The sequence below is a fragment of the Heterodontus francisci genome, chromosome 27, assembly GCF_036365525.1.
Source record: "Heterodontus francisci isolate sHetFra1 chromosome 27, sHetFra1.hap1, whole genome shotgun sequence".
NCBI classification, from domain to species: Eukaryota; Metazoa; Chordata; class Chondrichthyes; order Heterodontiformes; family Heterodontidae; genus Heterodontus; species Heterodontus francisci.
The window spans coordinates 69,180,210-69,199,107 of NC_090397.1; the positions used below are offsets into that span (position 1 = coordinate 69,180,210).

At 40.3% G+C, this 18,898-nt stretch overlaps 1 protein-coding gene across 4 annotated transcripts in view; it reads right to left on the reverse strand.

The window, feature by feature from the left end:
- sephs1 (selenophosphate synthetase 1) overlaps nucleotides 1-18,898 on the reverse strand; it is a 67,483-nt gene that overhangs the window by 23,383 nt on the left and 25,202 nt on the right. For all 4 annotated transcript variants that reach the window (XR_010977697.1, XM_068059562.1, XM_068059561.1 and 1 more), the window contains exons 3-4: nucleotides 10,468-10,571; nucleotides 3,668-3,775 (exon numbers count right to left, since the gene is read on the reverse strand). Coding sequence is in view for 3 of the 4 variants with exons in the window: in XM_068059562.1 (XP_067915663.1) it covers nucleotides 3,668-3,775; nucleotides 10,468-10,571 (212 nt within the window). In the remaining variant the exon portion in view is untranslated. The remainder of the gene's footprint in view (nucleotides 1-3,667; nucleotides 3,776-10,467; nucleotides 10,572-18,898) is intronic.

Here is an 18,898-nt window from a genome sequence, read left to right on the forward strand (position 1 = left end):
AGTGGTAGTGCCACACAACACGATGGAGGGTATCCTCAATGTGAAGGCAGGACTTTGTCTCCACAAGGACTGTGCGGTGGTCACTCCTACCAATACTATCATGGACAGATGCATCTGCGACAGGCAGATTGGTGAGGACGAGGTCAAGTATGTTTTTCCCTCTTGTCGGTTCCCTCACCACCTGCTGCATACCCAGTCTAGCAGATATGTCCTTTAGGACTCGGCCAGCTCAGTCAGTAGTGGTTCTACTGAGCCACTCTTGGTGATGGACATTGAAGTCCCCCACCCAGAGCACATTTTGTGCCCTTGCCACCCTCAGTGCTTCCTCCAAGTGCTGTTCAACATGGAGGAGTACTGACTCATCAGCTGAGGGAGGGCGGTAGGTGGTAATCAGCAGGAGGTTTCCTTGTCCATGTTTGATCTGATGCCATGAGACTTCATGGGGTCCGGAGTCGATGTTGAGGACTTCCAGGGAAACTCCCTCCCTACTGTATACCACTGTGTCACCACCTCTGCTGGGTCTGTCCTACCGGTGGGACAGGACATACCCGGGGATGGTGATGGCAGTGTCTGGGACATTGTCTGTAAGGTATGATTCCGTGAGGATGACTATGTCAGGCTGTTGCTTCACTAGTCTGTGGGACAGCTCTCCCAACTTTGGCACAAGCCCCCAGATGTTAGTAAGGAGGACTTTGCAGGGTCGACAGGGCTGGGTTTGTCGTTGTCGTTTCCGGTGCCTAGGTCGATGCCGGGTGGTCCGTCCAGTTTCATTCCTTTTTATTGACTTTGTAGCGGTTAGGTACAACTGAGTGGCTTGCTAGGCCATTTCAGAGGGCATGTAAGAGTTAATCACATTGCTGTGGGTCTGGAGTCACATGTAGGCCAGATCAGGTAAGGACAGCAGATTTCCTCCCCTAAAGGGCATTAGTGAACCAGATGGGTTTTTACAACAATAAACAATGGTTTCATGGCCATCATTAGACTAGCTTTTTAATTCCAGATTTATTAATTGAATTCAAATTCCACCTTCTGCTGTGGTGGGATTCAAACCCATGTCCCCAGAGCAATACCCTGGGTCTCTGGGTTACTAATCCAGTGACAATACCACTACGCCACCACCTCCCCACATATACATAGTCTGCAAGGCTCCATGGTAGGCATACTAGTTGGGCAGCACTCCGGTTAATCAGTATGAATTGTTTCACTTTTCACACAAGGAATCCACCTAGTCTCTAAATGAGTTTGCTGTTTGTAGCTGTGCCAAGCAGCAGTCGAGTGCATTGCATAACATTTAAAACCTGAGCTCAAGTTGACCAAATCCATTTCATATAGCATCCCTATCACTAGTAATGAGAAGAGATTTTTATCCATTAGCTTGGACTGGACTTGGATCTGGGGAAATGAAGTAACCAGCAGCACTTTAGCATCACTGCTAAAGTTCTATAATCTGTATCCAAATTATATTGCTTTGATGCCGACCTAAACCAATCCACGGCAACACAAAAATGCAAGTCGACTTAGTCCATACTCGCTCCAATTAGCAACTACATTCAGTTTCTGGAATACTTGTTAAGACGGATGCTGGCAATGGAGCACAGGGAAGACTAAACTATGAATAGATATGACCAATAATTCCCCAAGACTGAAAACATAACAGAAAATTGTCAAATTCTAATACTACAGGTCTTCATTATCAATAAACAATTCTGCAGCAGGATACTGACTTGACATTTGTACTGCACTGTTAAAACGATAACATTTTGCGCTAAGCATGTAATTATATTAGGGTTCTCTCATCCTAAATTTCTATTACCTTAAACAAAGAGGAATTGTAGTCATGTTCAAAAGCACATAAGATTATTCATTTTCAGGAGAATACACAATGGGGAATAATGGAATATACAGTTTATCTACAAGCAGAGACATGGCTCATTTAAGTGTTAGAACTGTTTATCTCACTCACAAAATGAACCAAACGTTAAAGTAGACCTGATTGCACAGAGGCGCAATAAATTTCTATCCAGTTTTAATGGCAATTTCTGCAGTTCAATTCTCCAACATAAAAATAAGTGCATGTAAGAGAGTTGGATTCAGACCACTGATATCAACCTTCCACAGGAACTAGAGGTCCAAATATCCCAGCATCCAAATGCATTTTGAGTGAGACCAGAATCTCTTGTCTTCACTATTTTACCTGGATGCCCATTCCAAGTATTGAAGATTTCAAGGTTCTAGCAAGATGCCAACTCAAACCTCCAGTGTAAAGGTGATCTATAACCACGTGAGCCATCTCTTTCTTCAAGTGTAACTGGTCACCAACTTGAAAATATTCCATCAGGGTAGCTCTGTCAAATTGATACTGAGTCAATCAATTGGACCAGGAAGGTCCTAGATTTGATCTCTGGGCTGCACTGCAATAGTTGAATAAAGCATACACAGTGTGGGGGGGGGGGTGGAGAAAAGAGGGGCAAACAAACAAAATAGAAACCAGGCCCCCTACTCCTGAGTGCTGTTTATTGCCCCCTGTTGAAAAGCGTGTTTATATCATCATCCGAGGGCAATATCAGATTTGGCAGCTGGAACATTTAACTAGTCTGCCAGTATTCAGCAACTAGGCTTTCACCAAAAAAAAAGGCAAATTACCAGAGAACTACTAGCCTTCATGGAACTAACTATCCACCAATATAAATGGGATGCAGCATTAAATGCAATTTCTTTTCCATTTAATAACCTTCTATCTTGCTCTACAGCTTTTGACATCCAGCCCCTGGCCGAGACATTAGAGGAATGGGTGCGGCAGCAACCTTCAAGGACTCTGGAAAGTTTACCCTGAAGCATGAGCTTAGATGTGTACAACTGTGGCCTGGTATCACTTCTTGTCCGTGGAGAAGAATCCACCTCTACTCATTATCCCCTCATATAACATAAATCAACCCTACAAACCTACAACACCAGAGAACCACGAAGTTTTACATCTTTCCTGAATGACTATTATGAACAATAAACTCTAGAATTACTTACTTTAAAAGATTAAAATAAAAATCAAACTGCTCTACCAATTTAGCCAGCACTCGATTTTCTCTTCAATTACATGCAACACACTCGCCAATGTGTCACTAATGTCAAAGATACTGTAGCATTGTGAATTGACAGTTGGAGCTTGAGAATTCTGGTCTCATTCACATTCTATGATTACTATTATATTGCATTGGCGTCTGAGAACACCTTTTTTAACTGGATTCAGCAAAATACTATTTAAGTAAACAGGAAATGCACAGCAGGCCAGTCAGCATCTGTTGAGCAAATAATCGGTAACATGGACTCGTATCCTTCTTCAGAACTAAAAAGTAAGATGTGTACGAGTCCAAAATGTTGACCGTCTAGTTGCTTCACAGATGCTAGCTGACCTGTGTAAACCAAATTCCTGAGAAAACAAAGTTAACACCTGTAGTCTTTTTTTTTTACTTCTACTGTTAAATAGGTTCGTGGATCACTCCAGAATTCTATTAATGTCTTTACTTTGAATAAAGGCTAAACTTTGGAAGCAAAAATAAATTTAACAGCTTTTGTAAAAATCTACAATTACCATGGATTCTGAATTATGTGTTCTGCTTTTAAGATGTGTTACGAGCATTATTTGGATGCCTTTGTTAATATTGTAGCTTACCTTATCTGTCATTTTATTGCTGACTCCAAGCAGCATCAACATATTGTCACACTCTGTGACACCCATGGCATAAAGATCACTTAGAACATTGGCACAAGCAATACGACCCTGTAAAAATTGAGGGGAGGAGGGAAAAACAAGGATCAGAACACAGGTTGGGTAAGGAATGTGAAATCAAAGGGATTCTCCAAAAGGAAAATCCAAATACAAAAATAATTATTTCTTATCTGAAAGTTAAATGAAGATAAAAATTATAAATTAGAGCAAAATCTGGAGACTGTGGATCCTAAGTTAAATTCATGTATCTGTATACTTACAGTAAGTTAGTAAGTTAGTGGTGATCTATGCTAAAGTTGAACTATAATTTGGACAAAGGCTTTGAGGACTAGCATACTCATCATTGCTTTTTCAAATGGTGCAATTCAACCACAAGTACTTTTTGCACAGAGCCACTAAAAACACCATGGTGCAACAAGTAGAGCATACTTGAAAAGCAGCCGATACAACCAAATACTACAAACATTTACTGTCCTTAGCAGGTACCCCTAAAGAGGTCAGTTCGAGTAGTAGACGAAACAGTTACATTTGAAAATAGCGAAGACATTAGATTTAACAGCCAAAAAGAAATAGGTATCTGAAATAAGAGTGCACTTATTCCCATGACACTTAAATTTTCAAAATGTTGGTGATCATATTATACAAAATGATGGGATGAAGTGTTCACTCTGCAGAAATACATCAAAACTACATGGGACTTCACTTTTACCATGAGCCCTTCAAAGAATCATTAAATGTTACAGCATAGGAGGCCATTTGGCCCATCATGTCTATGCCAGCTCTCTGCAAGAGCAACTCAGATATTCCCACCGCACCCCGCCCTTTCCCCATAGCTGTGCCATTTCTCTCTTTAGGTGTTCATCCAATTCCCTTTTGAAAACCCCAATTGTATCTGCCTCCACCACCCTCTGATCCTAATCTCTCGTGGCATAGAAAGGTTTTTCCTCATGTCGCCGTTGGCTCTTTTAACAATCACCTTAAAATCTGTGTCCTCTGGTTCTCAACCATTCCGTCAATGGGAATTGTTTCTCTCCATCAACACTGTCTAGACCCAACATGATTTTGAAAACCTCTATTGAATCTCCTCTCAACCTTCTCTGTGGAGAAGCTGGGGTTGTTCTCCCATCTATCCACGTAAGTGAATTCCCTCTCACCCCTGAGACCATTCATGTAAATCTTTCCTCTCTAAAGATTCCTTCCCAAAGTAACGTGCCCAGAATTGGACACAATGCTCCAGTTGAGGCCAAACAAGACATTTACAAAGTTCATCATAACATCTTTGCTTTTGTACTCTTATGCCTCTATTTACAAAGTCCAACCTGCTGTCACCTTCAACAATCTGTGCATATATACCCCCAGATGTCTTTGTTCCTGCACCCCATTTAGAATTGTGCCCTTTATTTTATATTGCCTTTCCTCATTCTTCCTACCAAAACATACCACTTCACACTTTTCTCCATTAAATTTCATCTACATTTGTCCACCCAACCCAGCAGCCTTTCTATGTCCTTTTGAAGTCTATCACAATCCTCCTCACAATTCGCAATGCTTCCAAGTTGTGAGATCTGCAAATTTTGAATTGGTGCCCTACACACCCAAGTTTAAGTCATTAATATATACCAAGAAAAGCAGTTATTCTCGTACCGAACTGTGGGGTACCCCACAGCTTACGTTCTTTCAGTCTGAAAAATAACAGCTCGCCGCTACTCTGTTTCCTGTCACTCAGCCAACTTTGTATCCATGCTCTCACTTTTCCAGTTATTGTTGCTTTATGTAACGACCAGCCTTTGGGGCAGGAAGAGGAGAAATACACAGAAGTGTATGAAGAACTGGAAGGAGGAGGAGGAACACACTACGCAGGAGGTCCTATTCGCAGATTTTCAGGAAGCACTTCTCAAATCTCAATCTCACTGAGCAGAAATCTGAGACACCAGTGAAGACACAAACCAGGGCATGGACAGCTCATAATCTTTATGCCATGGTGTCGTTCCAGGCTATCGCTGATGACATCTCACAGTTTGTTATGTACCATCGTACCAGGGAAGTAACTGTAGCTCTCTACACCAGGCATGCCACGTAAGCATGGCACAAAGCAGGACAAGTACCTGGCTTTGCCTGAATTGCAGTCTTCCCCAGGGTCCAAAGTGCCACAGACTGTACCCAAAATACTCTGTGTGCTTACCATTTCTAGCCTAGCATCTTTCTCAATAGAAAAAGATACCACTCCTTGAACGTGCAGCTTGTTTACAACCACAGGTAACGAATGCATCATGCATATTTGTGCCCAGTTTCCTGGCAGCAGTTATACTTAATCCACCCCACATCATCTTTACTCCAACCAATCAGGTCAGAGGCTGATTACTTGGTGATATAGTTCTCAAGTCCAGTCAGGAACCTGAGCACAGATGCAGAGCATGCCTATAACGAGGAGAGGTGTACTCTCGGAATGTTTCTGCTGCCTGGAGAATCCAGAAGGTAATTGGCAATATATCCCCAACTGTGTTTCCAGACTTGTGATAGTGTGCATCATATCTTCACTTTACTGAGAGACCAGACCATACCAATTTCTGAGCAGCAAGACATTGAGAAGGAAGACTAGAAGCAGCATCAACCACCATTGATCAATTTTCTCCTTTATTAAGAAACTTCAAGCATTGATTAAAGGTGTTCAGTATGAGTTATTTTGTTTACATTCGTGAACAGGTTGCGCAATTTTACAAATAGATGATAATTTTTGTATCAAGCTCCTCAATGACAATACTTTAACATCTCCATCATAACTAATTTGTAACTTGGCAGTACATCTTACACAGGCACAACTGTATTATAGTTATATTATACTGGATTCAGGATAAATATATTAAAAAAAGATGGGTTTTATGCAAAATGGATTCATTATAAGAAGGAAATCACATGGATTATAAAATCTGATGAGGCCCAATTATGTGACCAGGTAATGATAACTGCGCATAAAAATTAGTGGCATAGTAAGCCAACAAGGTACCCATATTGAAGGATGCAAGCAACTGCAGACCAACTCAATTCTATGCAAAATAATGGAATTGATCAGAATTAAATTTAAGGATTATCTGTTAGTATGGCTTCAGAATCAAAGATCCTGCCTGACCATTTTCTAAATTTCTCTGAGGAATTGTACTTTGGAAAGCCTTACCATATATTGTACCTAGACTTTTAAAACACATCTGACAAAATTCCACATGAAAGACTATTGATTAAGCTCAAAGCTGTTGGGATCTTAGGAATGGGTGAGGAAGTAGATGGCCAATGGGCACTTGTTAGAGGAGTTATATCAGAGTCAAGAGAGGTGCCAATGGATCAGTGTTTCTAATGCGCAAAGATCTGGATTCAAATTCAATGTAAACTGGCCACATTTTTCAAAAGATGCTAAACTCGAGGGGCCATGGAATTGAAGGAGGCAGCTCAGCAATTGCAAAATAATATAGAAAATGTGTGTGGGCAGTAGAACAAGAAATTAAATTTAATGTGGGCAAGTTTAACATACTGTACACAGAATGGAAAACTGGCTGACAAGCACTCCTTGAATTGTGTTAAAGTAGCTGACGTTATGGGAAAACTAAAAGCCCTGGTACACTCACCATGTTCAACCAACACAACAATCCCAAAGCTAATAGACTGCTGAACTATATAGCCAAAACAAAAATAGAAAGAGGCCAAGCCAAATAAAGTCATTAACCTGCATCATGCACTGGTCAGACCACAGCTTAAATATTGTGCCCAGTTTTGCTCAGAGACAAAGGAGACAATGCAGAAAAAACTTTGGACACTGATCCCTAATGACAAAAATCTGAATTGAGAAAGACTAAAGTTTGGACTTGAACAAGTTGGAATTATCTCTGTTATTCCCAAAACAACAGGCAACTTTTTTGATGTATTACAGCCTAATAAAATCAAAGCTTGAACAATATCAGACAATTTTACTGGAACCTCAACATTCTAATATTTTTCAGACAACTGTTTAAAGGTTTTCGGCTACTGCAACTTAGTAATAAAGTAATTCTGCACTTGGTGTTGGGATTTTACACACCCCAGAAATGTAAATATATATGCTAAGCTTATTTCATCAGTGTTATCAAACTAATCTGACAATACTGTATGTTACGAACCAAAATAATGTAGGTTGCAAACACAATGTATAATACAGGAATTCAAATTAGTCTTCTGATCTTAAAGGTAAAAATGGGTCAAAAGCAACTGCAACAAGTTTTTATGGTCAAAACTAAAACTGTATTTATAAATCAGAAAATTTTGTGTTTGATAAATAAATCAATCTTATAGTTTGGCCAATTACCGGCCGATCGGTCCATTCTCAATCAGCAAAGTGAAGGAAGGTGTCAGCAACAATGCTATTAAGTGGCACTTACTCACTAATAACCTGCTCACTGATGTTCAGCTTGGGTTCCATCAGGACCACTGGGCTCCCGTCCCCATTACAGTCTCAGTGCAAAAGTGGACAGAAGAGCTGAATTCCAGAGGTGAGGTGGCAGTGACTGCCCTTGACATCAAGGCAACATTATTCAACAATGACATCAAGGAGCCAGCGTAAAACTGAAGCCCATGGGAATCAAGATGAAAATTCTCCACTGGCTGGAGTCATACCTAGCACAAAGGATGATGGTTGTGGTTGTTGGTGGTCAATCATCTCAGCCGCAGAACAGGAGTTCCTCAGGGCAATCTCCTAGGCACAAATATCTTCACTTGCTTCATCAATGACCTTCCCTTCCTCACAAGGTTAGAAGTAGGGATGTTCACTGATGATTGCATTATTCCGTTCCGTTCATAGCTCCTCAGATAACGCATGCACATACAGCAAGATCTGGTCAACATTCAGGCTTGGGCTAATAAGTGGCAAATAACATTTGTGCCACCCAAGTGCCAGGTAATGACCATCTCCCCTTGATTTTCAACAGCATTACCAACTTTAAATCCCCCACGATCAACATCCTGGGAGGCACCATTGATCAAAAACTTAACAGGACAAGCTACATAAATACTATGGCTACAACAGCAGGTCAGAGACTGGGAATTCTGCGGCAAGTAACTAGCCTCGTGACTGTCCAAAGCCTACCCACCATCTACATGGCACAAGTCAAGAGTGTGATGGAATACTCTCCACTTGTCTGGATGAGTGCAGCTCTAACAGTACTCAAGAAACTTGATACCATCCAGGAAAAAGCAGTTCACTTGATTGGGACCACACACACCACCTTAAACATTCACTCCTTCCACCATCAATGAACCATGTCTGCAGTGTACCATCTACAAGATGCACTACAGCAACTCACCAATGTTTCTTTGACAGTACCTCCCAAATCCATGACCGCTACCACCTGGAAGGACAAAGACAGCTGGCATATGGAAACAGCACCACCTGCAGCTCACACACCATCCCGATCTATTTAATCACCATTCCTTCATTGTTATCGATTCAAAATCCTTGAACTCCCTATTTAACAGCACTGTGGAAATACCTTCACCACCAGGCCTGCAGCGATTCAAGCTCACTACTATCACCTTCTCAAAGGTAATTAGGGATGGACAATAAATGTTGGTCTTACCAGTGATGCCCACATCCTGTGATTGAAAAACATCTAATGGATTTCCTGTGGAATTGTTAAGAGTTTGGGTTTTTGAGCAAAGTAGTGATTTTAAGCTACTAAAGGTCAATGAGAAGCAAGTAAATTGCTTCAGTTCAATGGCAGACCTTCTTCAAAAGAAAATCATTTTGCATCCGTCATAAATTGAGACAGGCAGGGAGAATTAAGTTTTATCATACAAGTTACCACAGAGAAACTTCATAAATCTCTTGAAAATCAGTGTCATATTCAATTTTAGAAGAAACTAAACATATATTTTTAAGCAAATAAAATTCTTCCAACTATCTTCACAACACAAAATGCTAAGAAGTTGTTATATAGCAGTAGCTGCATCCTCAATGCCTTCTTCCTGACAAAACTTAATTCAGCTCCCTCTATGTAACACAGGGAACATGGGTGTTCCCATATTACAGAAAAGTAGATAAATGCTACCTGCAAAGATGCAAGTACCTGTGCTTCACAACAATGCTACAATATACGTATGAAAATATAGAAATCATATATTCACAATGTCAGACACTGTGTTTTATGCAACTCCACAGGATTCAACAGTATTAAGCTACACAATTTGAAAAAAACTCATAACAGACCAGTAAGTGTGCAGCAGTTTTTCTAGTTAAACATAATTCTTAATCACCAAAAGTAGGGCCAAAACTCTCATATGGCTGAAAATGCAGGTCGAATGTCTTGGATCGCATTTACTATCCTTTCTATACAGAGCTGTCACACATAAAATGAACTGCTGTATAAAAATACAGGGCACTTAACAGCTACAGTTAAAATTAGCACATTTGATTACAAGGAAAATAGGTGAGAAACATTGTTAAAAAATGGCATTCACGAATAGTTCACAACACCATTAATAACAGGTATAAACAAAACATGGCTAGTCATAATAATCATGGTGCTTAAAATACTAAAGCTTAAAAACAAAATGGGTATGCCGTTTTAAATTTCAGTTGTTTTGTGACATGAGATTATTTTCTATCATGTAGATTTAACAGTAAATTAATGGCAGTAGGTAGTAAATGTCTGCGTTTTGTATAATGATTTATATAAATCCCTTAATGCTGCTCATTACATAAAAATACATTAAAATTTTCTCACCATCATATAAGGATCATCAACAATAGGATAAAAATAGTCTGTTGTCTGAACCAGTGAAAGTCCACCATGTCTTAAGGGAATAACACATGTATCCATTCCAATACCTGTAAAATTAACAAAGGTATATTAAAAAGAACAAAAACACCTCAAAAGACCTAGAACACTATTTACTTTTGGAAATAAAATATAAACATTTGTTAAAATTAAGTTATATCACAACTGCCTTAAGTTAATATTGCACTTTACTTGGTAAAATGCAAGCTGTCTTTATGCCAAGAATTTCCAATCTATTGTATTCACAATTTTAGGAAAAGGTTTTTGGAAATATTTTGTAAATGAATTTTACCATTTTATAAATGAAGCAAAATAGAAACATAAAGTATCATATAACTTACTGTTGCATGGTAAAAACAATAACCACACCTCAAGCAGGATCATAACAGGGGCAGAGGGGCAGATGCTTACACAGGGCTGGATTTTATGCTCTGTTAGAAGGTGGGTTTTTGATGGTGGTGGTGCTGGGGGGGGGGGGGGGGGCGTGTGGCCAGAGAATCAGCGCGAAGTTGTCCGCCATGGCACCCAATGCCGAAATGCCACTTTCGGATTTTCTTGGGGGCAGCGATGTTTCTTGGCAGCACCTCCAGCGTGACACGACAGATCGTACTTTAAATCTGTACCGTTTTGCATAAATTTGTATCTAACTCGCCGCAATCCCACCAGACATTGGCAATCTTATGCATGACTTGCGGCACTTACATGCCTTCACTTTCCAGTCTTCGAAAAGCTGGCAAGGAGGCAAGAGCCATCGGTGCCTGCAAAGGTTTGGTAAGTTATCCATTGCTTTCTTATTGGAAAAAAATTCCACATCGGACATTGCCGCTGAGCTCAATCTGCAGATGTGAGGGAAAGAGGGACCTCTGCAAATGGATACTGTTGAGGGGTGGGGCGGGGTTGTTGGAGGGAAACTGCAATCCAACATTAAATAACACGTTAACTGTGTTGCCAATGCAGCCCCCACCATGCGATATTGGGGAGGGCAGGGGGGAGAACGGCTGCCATCATTATGTTAAAATGCAGCACAGCCACTACCCTCACAGTCGGGACCATCACCATTTTGCACACCCACCACTGCTCTTGGCGGCAGGATAATAAAATCCAGCCCATAAACATGCACATGCAGGGCTGAATTTTATCATATCGCTGCCAACTTGTGCGCTGCTGAGCCCCGGCAATATTTCGCACAAATGATCGTTTAAATGGAGGAGGCAGAACAGCTGCCCCCAATGATGTAGAGGGGGTGGCTGCTTCATCCCCGGCAATGGTGCCCGGCACCACTGCGCAGGCACTGGCGCCATTTATAAAGGGCTTCAAGCCCTTACCGGCAATTTAAATTTTTTTAAGTGACGTGGAGGGAAAATTAAAAGTTATAACTTTATTAACCAAAGCCCCTCTACCACCCCCCTATGACCAAAAACCTTTCTTCCTATCACCAACTTTGCCCTCAAACTTTGTTAGCTTTGCACTTCAACCTCTTCTCACCATCCCCTCAGCCAATATCAGGATTCTTCCTGCTTCCCCACCCCTCTCGGCCGCCCTGAAAATTTCACTCCTCCCCCTTCCCCACTAGTGTCACACCTCGGATCCTGTGGACGATCCAGCTATTGGCCGGAATATCGGCACAGGACAGCCGTTGGGTCAAGGTAAGTTGTTTTGCATTTATTTTAATATTTAAATGAAGGCCTGCCGTGGCTGCACCGAGGCCTTGCCGCCGCCGGTAAAATGTGGCGGGGCCTTCCCGGCGTCAGGGGTCATAGCAGGCCTCTCCTGGAAGTAATTTCCAGGCTCCCCCGCCATGACCCCCGACATCGGAGGGCTGGTAAAAATCAGCCCACATAGTGGCGTTCGCCTCTCGTCCCAAAATGCATTATAGCCAATGGATTACTTATGTTGTTTATGTAGGCAAATGAGACAGACAATTTACATTCAACAAAGCTCCACACAAATAAATGACCAGTTGATTTATTTTGGTAATGTTGGTGATATAAAAAGTATTACACAAGTTCAAAAATATTCAAAAACATTTGTTTTATTTACATACCAGTAACATTTTGAAATTACATACAAATAGAACCCAGAAATTCTTTGGCATAGGAAGATAGTTAAATAGACAATTCAGATCTTCATGGAAAAATCAAGATCTTTGTGCAACAGGTATATGCAAGGACAGCAGTGTTACCATTTAGACCAAAAAATCTATATATCAACAAATCCTGCTGTTTGTTAAGGCCTAGTTCCTTAAAGCAACACAATGGTTAACATTTTGAAATTTGCTCGAGCAGTCAAAATGTGGACACAAACTGACAAGATTGAATAATAATCTATTGCTGACTACCAGGAGAAATTGTTCCATTTACAAAATGATTTATAATATCTAACCAGCAGTATACATGAGTTTATTACATACAACACTATTAGCATTATAACCCTTACATAGCCCAATTCCATTTGTGCAGAACTGCATTTTAACTAAAATGTTTTTAATACAAGGCCTGAAACATGCAACAGAATGGAAAAAGTTATCAAGCAAAATACCAGATTTAATACCATAAAGTATTAAGATGAACTGGCAAGACTACATTCTTCCAGACAAATTCCTGTTTGGATCATCTGTGCAAAGTAAACCAAAAAATGGTATGTGGGGGGGGGGGGGGGGGGGGGGGTGGGGGAGAGGGTTGTGGGGAAGAGGGCAACCTATAAACTGGTAATGAATGAGAGTGTAACACTGACAGGATTATGACTGGCCAGTCTCCCACCCTCCAAGCCAAGAAATTAGTCAATTACGCGTGGGAAAACTATAACAGAGCGGTAAAATAACTTGCATTAAATGAAAAAAGAAAGTTGTTTCAAATTTGTACATTCCAATTAAATACTGTGAGCTTACAAGCAATTTCTAATACTCAAATGTTCTATATTTCACATCAATATCTTACCAGTCGCTTTATTAACTTCAAAAGAAGTTCCATTATTATTGTAATGTAAGTCAGATTTAAATTAGACAAAAGTAAAGAGGTCTCTATTCAATGGAATAGAAAAATTAAACCTTTCCATTTGTCAAGATTTTCCAGACAGGCTGCTATGTCCTCCTGAAGTCTGATGCTATCCTGTTCATTGGTAACACAGTAAATAGTGAACAGGACAGAAGCAGGTGAAATGGGAGACATGTCAGATGCAATGATGCCGATAAGCATGAAGTGATGAAAAAGAACATAATAGGAGCAGGAGTAGGCCATTCGGTCCCTCAAGCCTGTCCCACCATTCAATAAGACCGTGGCTGATCTGTCCCAGACCTCAACTCCACTTTCGTGTCAGCTCCTTATAGCCCTCAACTCCCTGATATTTCAAACATCTATCTACCTCCTCTTTAAATACTTCCAGTGATCTAGCCTCCACAACTCTCTAGGGTAGAGAATTCCAGATATTCACTACACTCAGGGAAGAAATTCCTTCACATCTCAGTTTCAAATGAGTGTCCCCTTATTCTGCAACTATGTCCAACTAGTTTGAGATTCCTCCACTAGTGGAAACATCTTCTCAACATCTACCCTGTCAAGCCCCCTCAGAATCTTGTACATTTCAATAAGATCACCCCTCATTCTTCTAAACTCTAATGAATAAAGGCCTAACCTGTTTAGCCGTTTCTGATAAGTCAACCCCTTCATCCCAGGAATTAGCCTAGTGAATCTCTTTTGAACCGCCTCCATTGCCAGTATATCCTTTCTTAAATACGGGGACCAAAACTGTACACAGTACTCCAGGTGCGGCCTCACCAACACCCTGTACGGTTGTAACAGGACTTCCTTATTTTTAAGCTCCAACCCTCTGGCAATAAAGGCCAAAATTCCATTTGCCTTCTTAATTACTTGCTGCACCTGTATGCTAACTTTTTGTGTTTCATGCACAAGAACACCCAGATCCCTCTGTGCTGCACTTTTTAGGAATCTCTCTCCATTTAAATAATAGTCTGCCTTTTGAATCTTCCTACCAAAGTGCATGACTCATACTTTCCTACATTAAACTCCATCTGCCAAGTTTTTGCCCACTCATTCAACCTATCTATATCCCCTTGCAGATTCCTTATGTCCTCATCACAACATGCCCTCCCACCTATTTTGTATCGTCAGCAAATTTGGATATATTACACTCTGCCCCCTTCTCCAAGTCATTAATACAGATAGCAAATAATTGAGGCCCTAGGACTGATCCTTGTGGCACTCCACAAGTTCCGTCTTTCCAAGCTGAAGACGACCCATTAATCCTGACTCTCTGTCTTATGTGAATTAACCAATCCTCAATCCATGCCTCCAGTTACCCCCAATACTGTAAGCTCCTATCTTATGCAATAATCTTTTATGTGGCACCTTATCGAATGCCTTCTGGAACTCCAAATACACTACATCTACCGGTTCCCCTTTATCAACTCTGCTCGTTATATTCTCAAAGAACTCTAGCAAATTTGTCAAATATGATTTCCCTTTCAAAAAACCATGTTAACTTTGATTGCATTAAGTTTTTCTAAACGTCCTGTTATTTCTTCCTTAATAATGGACTCTAGCATTTTCCCACTGACCGATGTTCGGCTGACTGGCCTATAGTTTCCTGCTTTTTGTTTCCCTCCCTTCTTGAACAAGGGGCATCACATTAGCAGTTTTCCAATCCGCTGGAACCTTCCCAGAATCCAGTGAGTTCTGGAATATTTCGACCAATGCCTCCACTATCTCTGCAGCCACTTCCTTTAAAACACTTGGATGCAGGCCATCAGGTCCTGGCGACTTGTCTGCCTTTAGTCCCATTAGTTTGTCAAATACTTTGTCCCTCATGATAGAGACTGTTACAAGATCTTTCCTCCCATTAGCTCCTTGCTTATCTGTTATCTGTGGGATGTTTAGTGTCCTCCACCGTGAAGACCGATGCAAGATATTGGTTTAAAATATCTGCCATTTCCCTGTTCCCCGTTATCAATTCTCCAGTCGCATCCTCCAAGGGACCCATGCTCACTTTAGCTACTCTCTTTTTATACACTGTAGAAGCTCTTGCTGTTTGGCAAGAAATATAAAAACAATTTATTTTCATAATCAATTTTCTCCCTCATTATTAGCTTTTTAGTCATCCATTGCTGGTTGCTAAATAAAATTCCCAATCCTCTGGCCTACCACTCGTTTTCATTGCTTTGAATGCCTTAGCTTTTGATTGGACACACTCTTTGACCGCCTTTGTTAACCACGGGTGGTTCATCCTTCTCATCAAGTCCTTCTTTTTGACCAGGATAAATTTTTGCTGGGCGTTATGAAATATCTGCTTAAATGTCTGCCACTGCTCATCCACTGACCTTCCCCTTAGTCTATCTTCCCAGCCTTTGGCAGAAACAACACGGAGGCAGCATAAACTAAATTGTAATGTTCTGAGATGCTGGGGAGTGTGAATGTCCAAGAGCAGATGGACCCGGGAATAGGAATACGTATTCACAAATCCTTGAAGGTGCCAGAGTAAATTGATAAAACAGTGAAGAAAGCATATGGAATACTTGGCTTTGTAAATGGGGACAACTAATACAGAAAGAAGGAGCTATGCTAAACTTATACAAATCACTGGTTAGGCCTCAGCTGGGGCATTGTGTGTAATTCTGGGGAACACACTTTAGGCAGGATGTTGTTGCACTAATATAGCACCTTTAACATAGTAAAACATCCCAAGGCACTTCACAGGAGCACTAACAAACAATTTGACACCAAGCTACATAAGGAGATATTAGGGAGGATAACCAAAAGCTTAGTCAAAGAGATAGTTTTAAGGAGTATCTTAAAAAGGAATAGGGGTAGAGTAGCAGAGAAGTTTAGGGAGGGAATTCTGGAGCTTAGGACCTCAGCAGCTAAAGGCCTAGTTGCCAAAGGTGCTACGATTAAAATTGGGGATGAGCAAGAGTCCAGAATTAGACCAGTGCAGATAATTGGAGGGTTACTGGGCTGGAGGAGATTACAGAGATAGGTAGGGGAGAGGCTATGGGAGGAATTTGAAAACAAGTATGAAAATTTTAAATATTGAGGCTTTGCTTAAATGGAGTCAATGCAGGCCTGTGAACACAGGGGAGATGGGTGAACGTGACTTGGTGCGAATCAAGGCTTTAGCAGATAGAGGAGCCTTACCAGGATGAGGGAGTTTAGTTATGTGGACATCGGAGAATATGGGATTGTTCTTCTTACAGCAGAGAAGGTTAAGGATCAAGTAAGGAGAAACTATTTCCTCTGACAAGTGGGTCAGTAACCAGGGATCAAAAATTTTAAATAATTGGCAGAAGAACAAGAGGGGAATTTTTTTCACACAGAGGGTTGTTAAGTTTTAGAATGCACCACCTGAAAGTGTAGTGGAATCAAATTCCATAGGAACTTTCAATAGGCAATTCGATATGTACTTTAAGAAGATAGGGCTTAAGGAAAAAGCTGGGCATGCGACTCAATTAGACAGCTCTTTCAAAGAGCCAGCAGAGACACGACAGACCAAATGGCTAAGCTGTAAGATGCTATGATTCTAGGTAAAGCTAAAGCTAAAAAGATAGGCACATAAACAGAACATAATCAGAACACAGAAGCTAGTACAAAGGATATAAAACCACAAGCTCTAAAAGACATCAATCCTTTTGTAGGTCAATAGGCACATATAGTTTGAAATCAATTTACTGGAGATAAAAATGTCTAACGCAGGTTTCGCCTGCACTTCAGGTATTATACTTGATAGCCAAAGTACACAACAAATGTACATCTGATTGGCCTACTCCTGTACTTATGAACCGTTCAGCCTCTCAAGCATGTTCCACCGTCAGATCATGCACCTCAATTCCATTTACTTACCTGCGATCCATATCCAGAGATATTTTTATCCAACAAAAAGCCTTACCTAAAAAAACTCAAATTTTAGATAAAAGCAAATCACAATTGAAGGCAGCGAACATATGAATCAATTTTTTGTGGCATTCACTTTAAAAGACACCTTCAAGCAAAGGATAGTAACAGGAAGCATAACATTGATTCATGTATGTAACAGTCATTCATTTATGTATGTATGCAAGTATTGACAACAGGCAAGAGAAAAGCAATGGCCTAGAATTTCCTGGAGAATTGTAGTAATGCTACTGGTATAGTATCAGTAATGGTGCATCTAAGTTGAAGGGACCGCTTTACAGTGCAAAAGTCCCAGGAAATTACACACACAGCATAATTCCCTAAGACCTTTCTGCCACACCGCCATTTCCCTCACCAAAACAGTTACTGGTCAAAGCTCAGCTCCTATTAAGATCAATGGCAGTAATGAAATTTGTTGAATTAACACTACTGCAATCACCACTGCCGCTTAGACCATTGCAGAGTGGTGAAGCTGAGCTCAGTGTTCGGTGTAATCACAGGAAGGTCACGTTTATGAAAAATGTGCAGATTTCTTTTGAAAAAGTTGGGATTATTTTAACAAACTTCATCCAGTGTTAATGTTAAAAGTAAATACGATTAACATTTGCAAATACTATTATTCTGGTTTATTGCTGAATGTTTGCAAAATCTCGGAAAAAATTTCTATGGTTATTACCATTCTAGAAATAAACTTTAAAGCCAGCAATATTAGTCACTGGCATATCTTTTGTAACATTTTATTTAACCATTTATTTCAAGTACCATGACCAATTTAACTAAATGAAATGTTTTCCATTAACTGCTTTTAGCCCACAACTAATGACTATATGAAGTAATACAGGTGGATTATTGGAATCTGTTGGGTATGGTTCTGATGTAGGAAGGCATGGGTTACAGGCCAGACTAAATGTCTATTTGTAAGAATTTAAAGTTATTTACACAGGATAAATTACCACTTGTCTTGCATTATGGATAATAGGTGACTGAATTTCTAAAATCAATTTCTAAAGGAAATCTACTCCAGCACACAAACTATCAAATTTGGTTTGAAGTCATAGTGAACACACAGCACCTAGAATTTATATTAATGTGCATTTATTGGTTATTGCTTACATCTACACAGAATGCAAATTAAAAGCGTGGGCTGAAAGGTCAATACAAATAGCATTTGTATTGTAATGCTGACAACCAAACATATAATGTGGCATTTAACTTAGATGGTGCCCCACTGTATACTATCCAGCAGACTCACTACAAATCTTGATTCTCACTTTTGAATGGGGGCATGTCAAATCCAAATGAACAGTTGCATTTTTGGCTCACATAGTGGCAGGTTCATTTAATACTGGAGATATTCTATTCTCTAAAAGTGGCACAAACTCTAACACCAAAGTGCAGGTGGTGAAGAACACTATCCCCCAGCTCCTTGCAAATACAAGTCTTTGGCTGCACCACATATCTCACTGCCATTTTTGGAT